The sequence below is a fragment of the Tripterygium wilfordii genome, chromosome 2 (assembly GCF_013401445.1).
Source record: "Tripterygium wilfordii isolate XIE 37 chromosome 2, ASM1340144v1, whole genome shotgun sequence".
NCBI lineage: Eukaryota > Viridiplantae > Streptophyta > Magnoliopsida > Celastrales > Celastraceae > Tripterygium > Tripterygium wilfordii.
Genome location: NC_052233.1, coordinates 1,192,465 through 1,205,759, shown reverse-complemented (window position 1 = coordinate 1,205,759; position 13,295 = coordinate 1,192,465). Strand labels below are relative to the sequence as shown.

Below are 13,295 nucleotides of genomic sequence, written 5' to 3'. Positions count from 1 at the left end.
AATGTGAGACTCTAGTCACTTGAATTCCCAATAGTAATTGGGTCATGGGGGCTGTTTCGAGACCTTCGACAAATTTGAGTAATTTATGCTTCATATTCGACATATTTCAAAGTCTAACAAACAGAGCATACGTTAAAAGTGCAGCAACTGGGTTATGGGGGCTGTTTGGAGACCATCGAGCAATTTGAGTAATCTATGCTCCAGATTGAACCTATTTCAAAGTTTAATAAACAGAGCATATGTAAAAAGTACATGTCGTGGTTGAGTGTATGCTCCAGATTGGCCATTCCGTTTTGCTTTGCAGAGGACTGCGTAAATGCATGTCAGGTTGAACGTATATATGTATAGTACGGATCATCCATTCCAATTGGCGTTTGCTTTGCAGAGGACAGTGTAAATCAGAGATGGGTGATTTGGTCATTTTGTATGACGAAACAGTCCTGTGTTTATGTATGGGTAGAAGAAGAGCAATACCCACTAAACTCACGAAATCCTTCCTTATCTGATGAAAACCACTGATTTCAGAGGCTCTCAAGGACACCCAAAACCTCACAAGAAGATGATAGTTCGCAAGGTGATTCGGAGGTCCAAAAAGTTCCCCAATTTTTTGAGTATCTATAGCCAGGAGCGCAACTTTGAGAAAATGGTAACCAGTATCTCAAGCTTTGAACTTTCTTAGTTTTCTTTCTTGTTCTGGATTTTTTTTCCTCACTCTTGTTTGTTTTAGCCTTGTGGGTTATCTTGCTTGGATCATAACACATTAATGTTTGTCTCTCTGTGATTTGTGGGTTGGCAAAACTACTAGCAGAATAGGGTGACTTGCAATGGAGTTCACTATTTCTAAAAAGTTTCTCTTGTGCTCATTTGATTGTAGATTTAAGGGCAACAAAGATGATATTTTACTTGAAAACGTTTCTGGGTTGTCAAAAAAATTACTGCATAGAGATAGAGTGTTGATTCAGGCCCTACATTACTCCTTGATCATAAACTAGTTGCCAAAATGGTGTCCTTACAAACAATAAATGACAAAACACGGAAATCAATTAAGGCAATGGTGTCTGAGACTTAGTATGAGCTAGAGATGTTGTGACCATGTAAAATTTGGAGGAGAAATTTTACAGCAATACCTTTTTGATCTGTGAATGACCTGCAACAATCTTCTTTGCAGAAAATCCCGACTGCTTTTATTGCAAGCATAGGCAAAGTTTTGCCTGACAAGGTGATACTTAGAAGTTGGCTTGGGAGAGTTTGGCATGTGGAGGTTAACAAAGAGGAGAATGGTGTGTTTTTTTTGAACGGTTGGAAGGAACTTGTGAAGGATAACTCTGTTGAGCATGAAGACTTGTTGGTATTTAGATACAATGGAGATAATATATTTGATTTCTCATTATTTGGGAAATCTAAATGTGAGAAGGAAGAATGTGAGGAGATGGAGGAGAGGGTGCCAGAAATGGAGGGGGCTGAGAGGGTGCCAGAGGAGGGGGAGGAGGAGGATGATGACAATAGTGACCATGATTATGGCTATGATGTTGAAGAAGAAAAACCTTTCAGAAAGAGAAGATGTCGGGAAAAGAAGGGTAGAAACAGAAATCTTTTAACATTGTTTTTATTTTCAATGCATTTGCACATATATTTCAACATAATGACCTGCAGTTTCTTTTTGATTCAGGTGGATTTAGAGCAGATGCTGGTTTCAAGGCAGAGGGGAGTTATGGCAAGAACAATACTGTCAAAACTGCTGAACTTAAACCTGAGAAGTATGTTCATTCAGAGAATCCCTACTTCATCACAAGGGTCAGGATATGGATGGAGCATTTATTGGTAAATATTCCACACATATTTCACTCACCTTATCTGCCTTTAGATTTCTGTCCTTGCTTTGCATTTTCCTTATTCTTATTTACACATACTGTTTCCAAGTTACTCCTGCAACCTTTTAGTTTTGGGGCTACTTCTTGATCTGATAGCAAAAGGGGACAAAGAAGTGAAGTACGCCGCCGTATTGGTAGCAACCGCTGTCCTCTATTAAAGTCCTGTGCAAGTTTGGTTTAGCTTGTAACTTGTCCATGTTCAATTTTCCACTAGTGGTAAGAGCTTGGTTGAGCTCTAATTAGATTCTTGTTTAGCTGTTAGGATTTCCTTTACCAGTTGAGTTACGTTATCATTTTTTCTATTGCAGCACATACCAAAGGATTGGATGAAAGAGCAAAAGATTGCAATCCGGGGGAAGGTAACTTACCTCTCTCCAGAGGGGAGGCAATGGCCTGGAAAGGTTATTTTGTGGAATAATGGTAGAACATGGATTGATGGGTGGGGAGATTTCTGCAAAGCAAACCGCATAAGACAAGATGATTGTTGCATTTGTGAATTGATGCAAGACCATAGGGGTAATATCCTGCAGGTTCACATTGTCCGTGTTTAATCCCGACTTGAGTGCGAAGTTTCTTGAATCCCTGTGTATCCAAAATTCAATCCTTCTGGTCAGTATGTCAAGTATGGTTGTTCTACAACTTGTAAGTAGCAAAAGCTGTTAGGTGCTATGTAAGTCTTAGGTTTCTGTTCAGCCGACTTAACGTAGTCTTAGAGACGAAAACTTTCATATGCTTCAAACAATGCTGATATTTGTAATACTGTCTGAACCAATTATGATCTTAATTTGCGGAACTATGCTGCCTCGATTATGCTAATTTCATATGATGTTCATTATAATGGCAGCATGAAATTCAAAAAACTCATCATACATTGCTAATGTACTGTACAGCTCATGGCACTAAAAAAAGGGTCTTGTTTTCATTACTTTCTTTGGAAGGCTGTGATGGCATAGGTGTTGTTTAATTGTTCCTCAAAATGGGAAGTACTGGGATTTTCCACCTACCCAGATTATTGCTATACCACTACACACTGGGGATTGAGGAAGCAATTGGGAGCTGTTCGGGGACCTCAGAGAAATTCAAGTTTTTTTTTTTTTTGTGGAAAGCTAGAAAACAAAATCTAATTCTGGACTTACCATAGAAGCCCTGGTTTCTGTTGGCCCATACCCACATGTAACTTTGCAAATTCATACGTCAGGAGCATGGCAGCATGAAATTCAAAAACCCAACATATATTACTGAAGTATAGTAGATCACAGGACAGTGATGACACTAAGAAAAGGGTTTGTTTTCATTACTTTCTTAGCAAGGCTCTAGTTGCATATGGGTTCTTTCTTGTTCCTCAAAATGGTAAGTACTGGGGTGTTTTCACACCAGCCAATTTATTGCTGTACCACTTCCAGTATATCACACACTAGGGAAGCAATTGGGAGCTGTTTAGATACCTTACTATCAGAGAAATGTGAGAAATTTATGTTGCAGCTTAGGCTCCATTTCCAGGATTGGAAACAGAGCATTGTGCTATGATAACTGATAAAGGTTACACATTTCAGAGAGGATCTAAAAGACAAAGCCATGAAACTTGGCAAGAAGACTCGGAGCAAGGAGAAGTTCCCCAGATTTTTCAAAATCTATCTCCAGGAGCATAGCTGCGAAAGAATGGTAACCCAGCTCTCTGTTTCTCAAGCTTTGAACTTTGCTTACTCTGGTTTATTGTTTTGAGTTTTTTTGTTGCTCTTGTTTGTTGATATTTTCAATCTTAAATCACAACAGAGGTTAAATTGTTACTGGAATTCCTTTTTGATCTATCAATGACCTGCAACTACCTTATGTGCAGCAAATACCGAGCGCTTTCGTTGCGCGCATAGACAGAAATTTCCCAGAAAACGTGATCCTCAGAAGTTCCCGTGGGAGAATTTGGCTTGTGAAGGTGATCAAAGTGGAGAATGATGTGTTTTTCGAGAAGGGTTGGAAGGAATTTGTCAAGGATAATTCCATTGAGCATAAAGATTTTTTAGAATTTAAATACAATGGAGGTAGTATGTTTGATTTCACATTATTTGGGAATTCTCAATGTGAGAAGAAAGAGGAGGAAGTGGAGGAGGAGGAGGAAGAAGATTGTGACCATGATTATGACTATGATGGAGAAGAAGAAGAAGAAGAGGATGATAAAGAAGACGAAGACGAAGAAGAAACAAAATTTTCCAGAAAGAAAAGAGGCCAGGAAAGGATTGGTAGAAACCGAAATACTTCAACTCTGTTTCACCTTCTATGCATTCTCACATATATGTCAACACAATGACCTGCAGGTTCTCTTTGATTCAGGTGCATTTAAAGCCCGAGTCGGGGTAGTCGGAAGAACAAAGCAAACCACTTCATCTTCTCCATCTACGCCTGTTTCGGTGAACTTAGTCGACAATAGTACTCCTTCTGGCACATTCATTGATCTTGACAGGCCAATGGAAAAGAAAGCAGAGCATGTGAAACAAAAGAAAAGAAAAGGGAAGGTCCAAGATGACAGTCCTTATGATTCTATTTTTGATTGTAAGGTTGAAAAGCTCAAGATGCATGCGCGAAAAATGAAGATAGAGGAAGAAAAGTTGATGATTGCTAAACAGGAACTGCAAAATCGTAGGGAAGTTGAAGAAAAGAGGATTATGCTCGAAGAAAGGCAAGAAGAGATGAAGATTATGATGATGGATGGGAGTAGTTTAAGTGAAGAACAAAAGGAATATATTCAGATGCTTCGAGCTGAGATTATTGCTAAAAAGAGGAATATGTAATGTATATTTTATTCATCTAATATATGAACTTATGTTTGTATACCATTTAATCATATAAATTTCAATGTTGTCTTGGACATGTTCTTGAATCTTATTATCTTAATTATTCAACTTGTAATAAGAACATAACCAGATATTAAATTAAAACTTAAGAAGTACATACACTAATAACATATATGAAAAAATAAACAATTCGAACAACATTACTAGGTATTGCTATGAATATTCCACAAATGCTCCACAAAGTCAGTTGAGTTGAGTTTTTTTTCTTCTCCATTTTTGATGTTGATATGCTGATTTAATGAAGTCTCTAAACTCATGAGTTCGTAACTGCTCCAGTATTGGCATTGGAGGACTATCATTAGGGTGCTCGGATATGTCTGCAATGTCAGGTTGAAAGTGTAAATTTTGTTCACCTTCAACGATTATATTGTCTAATATTATGCATGCCAACATTATATCATGAAGTGTTGAACGTTTGAAGTATCGAGTTGACCCGCACACTGTTGCGAACCTTGCTTGAAGTATGTCAAAAGCATACTCGACATCTTTTCGGCAAGATTCTTACAACCTTTTAAAATTTATAGCCATATTGGTCCGTGGCATATGGATTGTCTTGACAAAATCAACCAATACCGGGGAAATGCCATTAGCTAGATAGTAATCCATTAAGTAATGATGACCATTGACATAATAGTACACGGATGGGAACGTCTTTGAGCTAGTTCTACGAACACAAACGAATGATCCAACATATTGATGTCATTATGTGAACCTTGTAAACCAAAGAATGCATGCCAAATTCATAGGTCATACAATGCAGAGCTTCTAATATAAGTGTCGGTTAATGAATATGGTCAGTGAATTGTCCTTTCCAAGCGATTAGATAGTTCTTTCATTTTCAGTGCTTGCAATCAATACTCCTTAGTATTTCATGGAAGCCATGACTTTCGTTGATAGCTAACAATTTGGCAATATCATCACTATTTGGGAAATTCAAGTATTCATTTCCAAAAAATATATATCACTACTTTGACAAATTTCTATATAGACAATATTGTCATGCTTTCTCCGATCCCGCATGTTCATTCTAAAGGTCGACGGAGGCACCATACACAAGCATTTGAAATGCAACTGTAATCTTCTGAAGTGAAGATAACCCCAACTTTTCAATTGTATTTATTTTTGTTAAAAATGACGTTCAAGAGCTCTATTGCAGATTGGACGGGAAGAAATAAATCACTCCGCATTCAAAATCTTCTTATGAATCGATCAAGTGGTAAACCAGATTATCAACAAAATAATTAATGAAAAGGTTTTTGTGACCTTCAATAAATAATTAATGATCAAGGGGTACTCCACGATCGATGTACAATCGTGGAGTACGTGACGTTGAGGCCCATGGTGGGAAGGATGATAAGAATTGCAATAGGGTTGAAGTTGGAGAGTGAGAATGAAGCAATTATTGTAGGTAATATAAGTTTAGAAATATAGCCATTATGGATATTTATTTTTCAAAGATAACCGTTGAGAATCTTTACTTTTCAAATATAATCGTTAAAAAAAAAATTTAGAAATATAATCGAGAATTTTGACTTTTGAAATACAGAAATTGGAAATATTTTTATTTAAACCATTAATTTATTAATAATAATATTTTTATTTATAATTAATATTAATTTTTTTTTCTAAATGTAAGATATAAGTTATATTGAATTCATAGATAATTTCATCTTTATTTGAAATAAAATAATAAAAGAAGAAGAAACTAATGTTTTAATAATATAGAGATTAATTCTGATACAGTTATTGTTGAATACAAAATTTGTAAATCGTCAAAAAAGTTATATTTGACTAGGTAAAATAAATAATTTTTTAAGAAACACGGATGTAAGTGCTATTGTAGATGAAATTTTTAGTAATCTTAGGTCATGTTTCGTATCACTATCGTTTTCTGTTTTTTGTTTTGGTTTTCAAAAAAAATAAAAACAAAAATAAAAATAAAAAAAATAGTGTTTGTTTGTTTTTTTTTTATTTTCATTTTTATGGAAACCTACAACAAGTTTTCAAAAGTTTTTAAAACACCACACATGATGACCTCCTTTCTCTCTCAAACGACATTCGTACCAACCCTTCTCTCATTTTCTCATTTCAGGTTGGGTTTGACCTGGGCTTCGGACTTGGGTCTGTCTCAGGCCGAATTTCTGGCCAGTGTCTGTCTCGAGTTGAGCTTCGGGCCGAGCTCAGGTTTCGAGCTCAAGTCGATCCTAGACTGGGCTATGGGCCCGGGTCAATATTGGGTCGAGCTTCAGGCCAAGTTGGTCATGGGTTGGGCTTCGAGGCCAAATCTATAGACCCGGGACTGTCCTGGGATGGTCGTCAGGGTTGGGTCCGTCTCAAGATGATCTTCGGGATTGGGTTTCTCCAGGGACGGTCTTCGGGCTCAAGTCTGTCCCGATACAGTCTTTGGGGCCGGGTCGGTCCCGGGATAGTAGTCCAGATCTGGTTGATCCTGGGACAATCTTCGGGACAGGGTATGTCCCAAAGTGGTCTTCAAGGTCGGGTCTGTCTCGAGACAGTCTTCTGAGTCGGGTTGGTCTTGGGACGGTCTTCTGTGTCGGGTCGAGCTACGTACCTGTGACTGTCGTCGGTGTCAGTTCGGTCCCAGGGTGGGCTTCAGGGCCAAGTCGGTCTCGGGACTGTCTTCGAGGTTGGGTCGGTCTCAGGATCGTCTGCGGGGTCGGGTTGATCTTGGAGGCTAAGTTTGGCCTGGGATGGCTGTTGGGGTCGAGTCTGTACCCGGACTATCATGGGGGCCGGGTCGGGCTACGGGCCTAGGACGGTCTTCGGGGTTGGGTTGGTCTTGGGACATCCGTTGGGGTCTGGAAGGTCTCGGGACGGGCTTGGGGCCTAGTCGGACTACAAGCCAAGGATGGTCGTAGGGTTCGGGTCGATCTCTGGGCGGGATGCGGGTAGGGTCGATCCCGGGCTGGGCTTCAGTGTCTTCGAACACTGACTTCTTCTTTGAATCAAGAGCAGAGTTTCTAGACATCTCCCTTGACAATCTCATCTTGAATCATGTTTATGTTTTCATTTTTTGTTTTAAACACCCAACCAAACAGGTACTCAAATTTATGTTTTGATTTTCGGTTTTTTATTTTATGTTTTTGTTTTTTATTTTTGTTTTCATAACTTTTGGAATTGATACCAAACAACACCTTAGCTTCGAACAGTGATAATATTTGTAATAGTGTCTGCAACAATCATGATAATATATGTTAGCTTCTTTTCGCTATACATTTTCTGTCAACTATGATTCTAGTGGATGACCTTTGATGCCTACTGAGTTCATATATGAAATTTCTTTATTATTGTGGAAGTTTGTAAAGTTATCTGCACACCTAAAAGATAGTAACTGCGAGTATTCATCAAGAAAAGAGCGAAAGTACCTTTTTCGTAAATGCATTATAATGGTCATTAGGTATAAGTAGCTTTCATGTAGCAATTACGACACAACACACATGTTCCAATTACTCCCAAGTCAATTCCGAATATGATTCTCATGTAATATTCGAACATAAGATCGCATGCTTAACCACACGTCTCAACGTTCCCCTAAATAATTACACATCCCCACTTGTTATTTCACTTTTCAGAACAATTCGAAAAACAGAGTTCATGACTTCGAGCATCTCTACCCCTTTGGGATCTTAATATGTATCATATCATAGCTTATTTTAACATCATGGTATGATCAGTTCATCCATTCCAACTGTGTAAAAAATAATAATCCAAAATGCCACGTCAGCTATGAATGAGAAATCTTCCTTGACTCACACGCAATTGGGTTATTCTCAAATGAAGCTATTTTAAAAGAAAAGATTTATATGGTATTACGTATATGCACACGTACGTGGGTCTTTTGAAGAAAACGACATAGGGAGCATATCGTGTCCCCTACTCCCCTCACCAGCGTATGTTAGACGAAAGTACAGGGAAAACCTTGGGCTTGCGCCGATGTTACAGTAACACAGCCGACACCGGTCCAGTAGAATCTGAACCGTAAGTTTCAAAAGGCGGTCCCACCGTTGTCTTATTCTGACCGCATCTATGTTCAAATGAAAATAACTGACGGAACGTGCAACACCTTGACAAGGAAAAAAAACACAAACTAAATATTTAATAATAATAATAATAGCTGTAATATAAGTACTCCCTTAATGCATAAATTAATGAAGATGGGAACCATCAGATATTGTAAAAAAAATAAATATGGATTTGATTTTCACCAACTGCAACCTTAATTAATAGTATTTAAATCTACATCTTGAATTCTTGATCTACGTCCAGATTTGTCTAGAAGAGTTCTTAAACAGTCAGATCTGCTTTGTTCATGTTATTTTTTTTTTCATGTTCTGTTTGTTTAATCTGACAAATTTTGGTGTAATACGGTCTCATTCAATTTCCGACAATATAAGGTGGACTATAGTGTCGTCCGGAGGTGTTCGGCAACGATCATTTTTGTGTTTTTATGTTTCTCTTTTAATCCTCTTGATTGTAATATATTTTTATGGTAACCCAAGTGTCTAGAGATCTCAATTTGTCTGACCTAATTTATTGGATATATATGAATACAATGAGGTCACCTTAGTTAAAAAAAATATATATTTTTTTAAAATCATAATATATATTAATTATACATGGAGGCTCGCATTCATTCAAAGAGGTTTTTTTTTTTTGATAGGGACACGTAGCCACTATCTTTCAGGTGTGCACTAGATAAATTAATCGCCATGCAATAGCCTACTCATTCAAAGGGGTCTACTTACTTGAATATTCTAGTCTCCATCTACATCTATATAAACACCTTTTGATGTTATTATTATTATTATTATTTTATTTAGCATTCACTTATCTACATTTTCACACCATCTGCTCAAACCCTCTCAAAACTACCAAGTTCCAAACAAGTTAAGGCCGCCACCATAAAACCCAAGTTGTGGTCCAAGAAAGGAAAAGGAAAGAAAAACAACAGAGAGAATGTGTTTGGTGTTGTTGTGTAGTAAAGAAGAGAGGGAGCTAGGGAGGCAACAAGCTCCAGGTGAATGCCCACATTGTGGAGGTAAAGTGGAGGCCATGGATTTTGAGAGTAAGTGGAGGTTCTGTTTCTTGCCAATCTGTTACAAGATCCACAGAAAATACTTCTGTTCTTTGTGTTCTATGCGCTTGGAATTGAACTACTAAACCCTATTCTCCCTCTCCCCCTCCCCCTCCCTCTCTCTTCTTTAATTAGTTTTTCTTTAGGTCTTGGATTTTGATCAATGTTTTGAGAAGGTAGGGATTAGTATCTTAATCTTGTAATTAGAGGTACATTCTGATTGATTTCTTGTTTTAGTTGAATGTAATAATTGTGTACTAGTTTAGATATAACTTCTTCTTTTTTAAGGAATTTAGGTAGAAGGAAGAAATGGGATAAAAAAGGTAAAAAAACTGTTACCTCTAGGTTGTGTACAGCAAGGAGACGCTGTTTCCGGCAATTGAATTTGTGACATCTAAGTTGCATCTCGTCACATGTTCGCCTGTTAAAAATAAATAAACGGATGGGGATTCTGTGTCCAAGAGTCCCAAGTACAATAGGTACTTGTGTACCTCAACACATAATCTTCATCTTTCACTGGGATTTAGTACCATTTTACCCAAATAAAAACAATGGAATCTCTGCAAAGAAACCATAGCTTGTACTCAAAAACTTGTCTTCATATTACAAGTCCAGTCCAAAACTTAATTTGGAATGAAATAGAGATTTCAACAACCAGAGCAGCTAATCATACATGATACTTAACTTGGATATGCTTATTACACAGCACATGAGCTTGTCCAAGGAACTTACAGATCACTGAATATCATGGATGGTCTTTGCTTGAAGCCTTCAATGGTTGTTATTGGGACATCTGCTCCTTAATTAATTATGCAGCTGCTCATACCCAGTTGACTGCCTTGCACAAGAGACTGCTCAAGCATATGTACAGATCTTGGCCATTTGCATATAGCAACCTTTGGGAACAAATTCAGGAACACAAAGCATAAAACCCATGTTCATAAACCAGCACCCTAGAAATAGAACTGAAATTGAAACAATAAGAGCTGCAGGAAAACATTTAGCGAAAGTAGTTTGAATTAAGGGCTAGGATTTAATTCCAATTCAAGTATGCGGAAGTCAAAAGAATGGATGAACACCAGCTCACTTTCATTGTTGCATAGCATTGTAAGGATTCTAATAAACAAAACATGCGACTCCATTTCTCCGAGGTACGAAAGAAAAGACCCTTCAAGCTTTTGAAGGCCACAAGATTACCCCATTTATCATGTAGTACGAAAGCAAATACAATTCTTCAGTTTCTCAATTACCTAAAAGGTTATACAATAATGCAAAGGAGTGAGATTCCAAGAATATTACCTGATATTATAGTGGCAGTCACTAAAAGATGTTTTTGAGTCTGACTACCACTTTTAAAAGTTAACTCCACACTACAGCAACCAGAGGATGTGGGGAACAGTATGAAGCTTGGAGTTGTCCTGCATAAAGAACTCATGGAAGCAAAAAGTAAACAATTTCTAATGCACAACCAAAAAAACAAAAGAATTATATAATCAAACCATCTTCGGTCGTTCGAAATTTTTTTCATGTTGATAGTGTTCTGATATCCTCATAGATGCTGAAATAAGTAAAACTACATTAAAACATGAATGAGCCACCATGGAATCAAGACATAATTTGATTTACTTGAGGTCATTGGCTTCCAAGTTAAGGAAAGGTTATAGACTGATATACAACACAAGGCAGATGAAACACCCGTGCTTGCATATTGATTTTGAAGATAATACTGTCAAACAATGTCACACTTCATTACTAAATAGTGAATGCGATAGATATATCCAAAAAATAATGAATGCCATACCTTTCAAAGATCTTTTGGGTTGTTCTCTTCGTGCATCGCCACAATACAAGAATGGCAATAATTTGTCCCACAGAAATTAACTAAGCCTGCTATAAAAGGATTTGTGTTGGCCATCTCACAAGTACGGCCAAGAGGCATGACGAAAACAATGCCAGATTTGATGCCTTTTGTTTCATTCTTGAGACAAGAAGAGGAAAAAAAATACAAATGCCAAATAATTTAGTCAGAATCAATCCATGGACAGTACTGATAGACCACAACAGATTAATACAAATTATCACAGCTGTTGTAATACAAATTATCACAGCAAAACAACAGAATATAACTTGTAAACCAGAGGAATGTGGCTATATTGATTGAAAGGGAAAAACAAGAGAAAGCTGTTACACAGGAAATGCAAAGATAAACCTAACTTTCGAGGAGTTAGGACCTCCAAAAGACAACACCTCCTACTCAATTCCAGAATACCACTACCACTACTGCTACCAGACTATATACTCAGAGTCTGTTACCAACAGGACATGCCAATAAAAAGATTACATGTGTCTTCATCAAGGCCCTACACTTGCTGCTCTCTGATGCCCTTGCCTTTTCGTTTATACCTGTGAACAATAAGTCTATCAATACCCTTCCCTAGGAGTTTAACCTTGTCCTCAAGGTTGAAGGTTGGAAATTGCTTTTGTATGTCTTCAGCCAACTCCCATGAGCTGTCACAGTCATCCAAGTTCTTCCACTTGACCAAAACTTCCCACTGACCAGTTAGGAGCCTTCTCACCTGCTTGATGTCTTCTGGGACAACTAATAATTCCAAATCCTCACTCAAGGTTGAGGGCAAAAGCTGAGTAGGGGTACCAGTAGCCAAGGATGGCTTGAGCTGGGAGACATGAAATGTAGAGTGGATTTTTGTCCCGGGTGGTAACTCCAAGCGATAAGCCACATCACCAATCCTTTCCAACACCGCAAAAGGACCATAATAACGAGGGCTGAGCTTGTGATATGGTCGCTTTGCTAGAGACTTAACTTTATACGGCTGGAGTCGTACATAAACAAGGTCTCCTGGGTTAAAACTCACCTCCCTGCGCCTTTTATCAGCATATTGCTTCATCCGATTCTGGGCCACAACCAAATTCTCCTTGAGCTGCTCCAGTATAGCATTACGATCTTGCAAAAGTAGGTTGACTTCGTCTATTCCTGATATATCACCAGAAAATTTCAGTAGTGCTGGAGGAACTTGCCCATATAGTGCTTGAAAGGGAGTCATACCGGCAGAAATATGGTAAGAAGTGTTATACCAAAATTCTGCCCACGCCACCCATTTTGGCCACTGCCGAGGGTGTTGACTTGTGAAACGTCTGAGATATTCCACCAAACAACGATTCACAACCTCCGATTGACCATCCGTTTGGGGATGGTATGCCGTAGACATTTTTAGAGTAGTACCGGACAGTTTAAATAATTCAGACCAGAAATGGCTCATAAAAACACTGTCACGATCAGATACAATTGACTGTGGAAACCCATGCAATCGGACCACCTCTTTAATGAAAAGGAGAGCCACCTCCATAGCTGAATAAGGATGTCCCAGAAGAAGAAAATGGGCATATTTTGTTAGCCTGTCCACCACCACCAAAATAGTATCCACCCCCTTAACTCGCGGTAGACCACCCAAGAAATCCATAGTA

The 13,295-nt window shown here is 38.1% G+C and overlaps 3 protein-coding genes across 4 annotated transcripts; all 3 read left to right on the top strand.

Moving 5' to 3' along the window:
- Window positions 1-329: 329 nt before the first annotated feature.
- Window positions 330-2,667, top strand: LOC119982478 (B3 domain-containing protein At5g60140-like). Of its 2 annotated transcripts, none has more exons than XR_005464416.1 (4): window positions 330-646; window positions 1,169-1,577; window positions 1,670-2,087; window positions 2,180-2,311. XR_005464416.1 is itself a non-coding variant. In XM_038825881.1 (4 exons), the coding sequence occupies exons 1-4, from the start codon at window positions 506-508 to the stop codon at window positions 2,420-2,422; spliced, it is 945 nt and encodes a 314-aa protein (XP_038681809.1). In that variant the 5' UTR covers window positions 335-505; the 3' UTR covers window positions 2,423-2,667. The 2 variants fall into 2 exon arrangements, 1 of the variants encoding a protein (XP_038681809.1); XM_038825881.1 differs by having other exon boundaries at window positions 335-646; window positions 1,670-1,821; window positions 2,180-2,667.
- A 461-nt stretch (window positions 2,668-3,128) lies between these two features.
- Window positions 3,129-4,709, top strand: LOC119982800 (B3 domain-containing protein At5g18000-like). Its single transcript, XM_038826372.1, has 3 exons — window positions 3,129-3,533; window positions 3,709-4,105; window positions 4,197-4,709. The coding sequence occupies exons 1-3, from the start codon at window positions 3,447-3,449 to the stop codon at window positions 4,652-4,654; spliced, it is 942 nt and encodes a 313-aa protein (XP_038682300.1). The 5' UTR covers window positions 3,129-3,446; the 3' UTR covers window positions 4,655-4,709.
- Window positions 4,710-9,551: 4,842 nt separating this feature from the next.
- LOC120007333 lies at window positions 9,552-10,270 on the top strand. The gene has a single exon (XM_038857533.1). The coding sequence runs from the start codon at window positions 9,695-9,697 to the stop codon at window positions 9,896-9,898; it is 204 nt and encodes a 67-aa protein (XP_038713461.1). The 5' UTR covers window positions 9,552-9,694; the 3' UTR covers window positions 9,899-10,270.
- Window positions 10,271-13,295: the final 3,025 nt, after the last annotated feature.

Excerpts from the sequence above, each read along its gene's own strand:
- LOC120007333 (XM_038857533.1), top strand. The coding sequence starts at position 9,695 with ATGTGTTTGGTGTTGTTGTGTAGTAAAGAAGAGAGGGAGCTAGGGAGG.
- LOC119982800 (XM_038826372.1), top strand. The coding sequence starts at position 3,447 with ATGAAACTTGGCAAGAAGACTCGGAGCAAGGAGAAGTTCCCCAGATTT. Across the intron at positions 3,534-3,708 it reads AGCATAGCTGCGAAAGAATG|CAAATACCGAGCGCTTTCGT; the intron begins GTAACCCAGCTC and ends CCTTATGTGCAG. Across the intron at positions 4,106-4,196 it reads AAGAGGCCAGGAAAGGATTG|GTGCATTTAAAGCCCGAGTC; the intron begins GTAGAAACCGAA and ends TCTTTGATTCAG.
- LOC119982478 (XM_038825881.1), top strand. The coding sequence starts at position 506 with ATGAAAACCACTGATTTCAGAGGCTCTCAAGGACACCCAAAACCTCAC. Across the intron at positions 1,578-1,669 it reads AAGATGTCGGGAAAAGAAGG|GTGGATTTAGAGCAGATGCT; the intron begins GTAGAAACAGAA and ends TTTTTGATTCAG. Across the intron at positions 1,822-2,179 it reads TATGGATGGAGCATTTATTG|CACATACCAAAGGATTGGAT; the intron begins GTAAATATTCCA and ends TTTCTATTGCAG.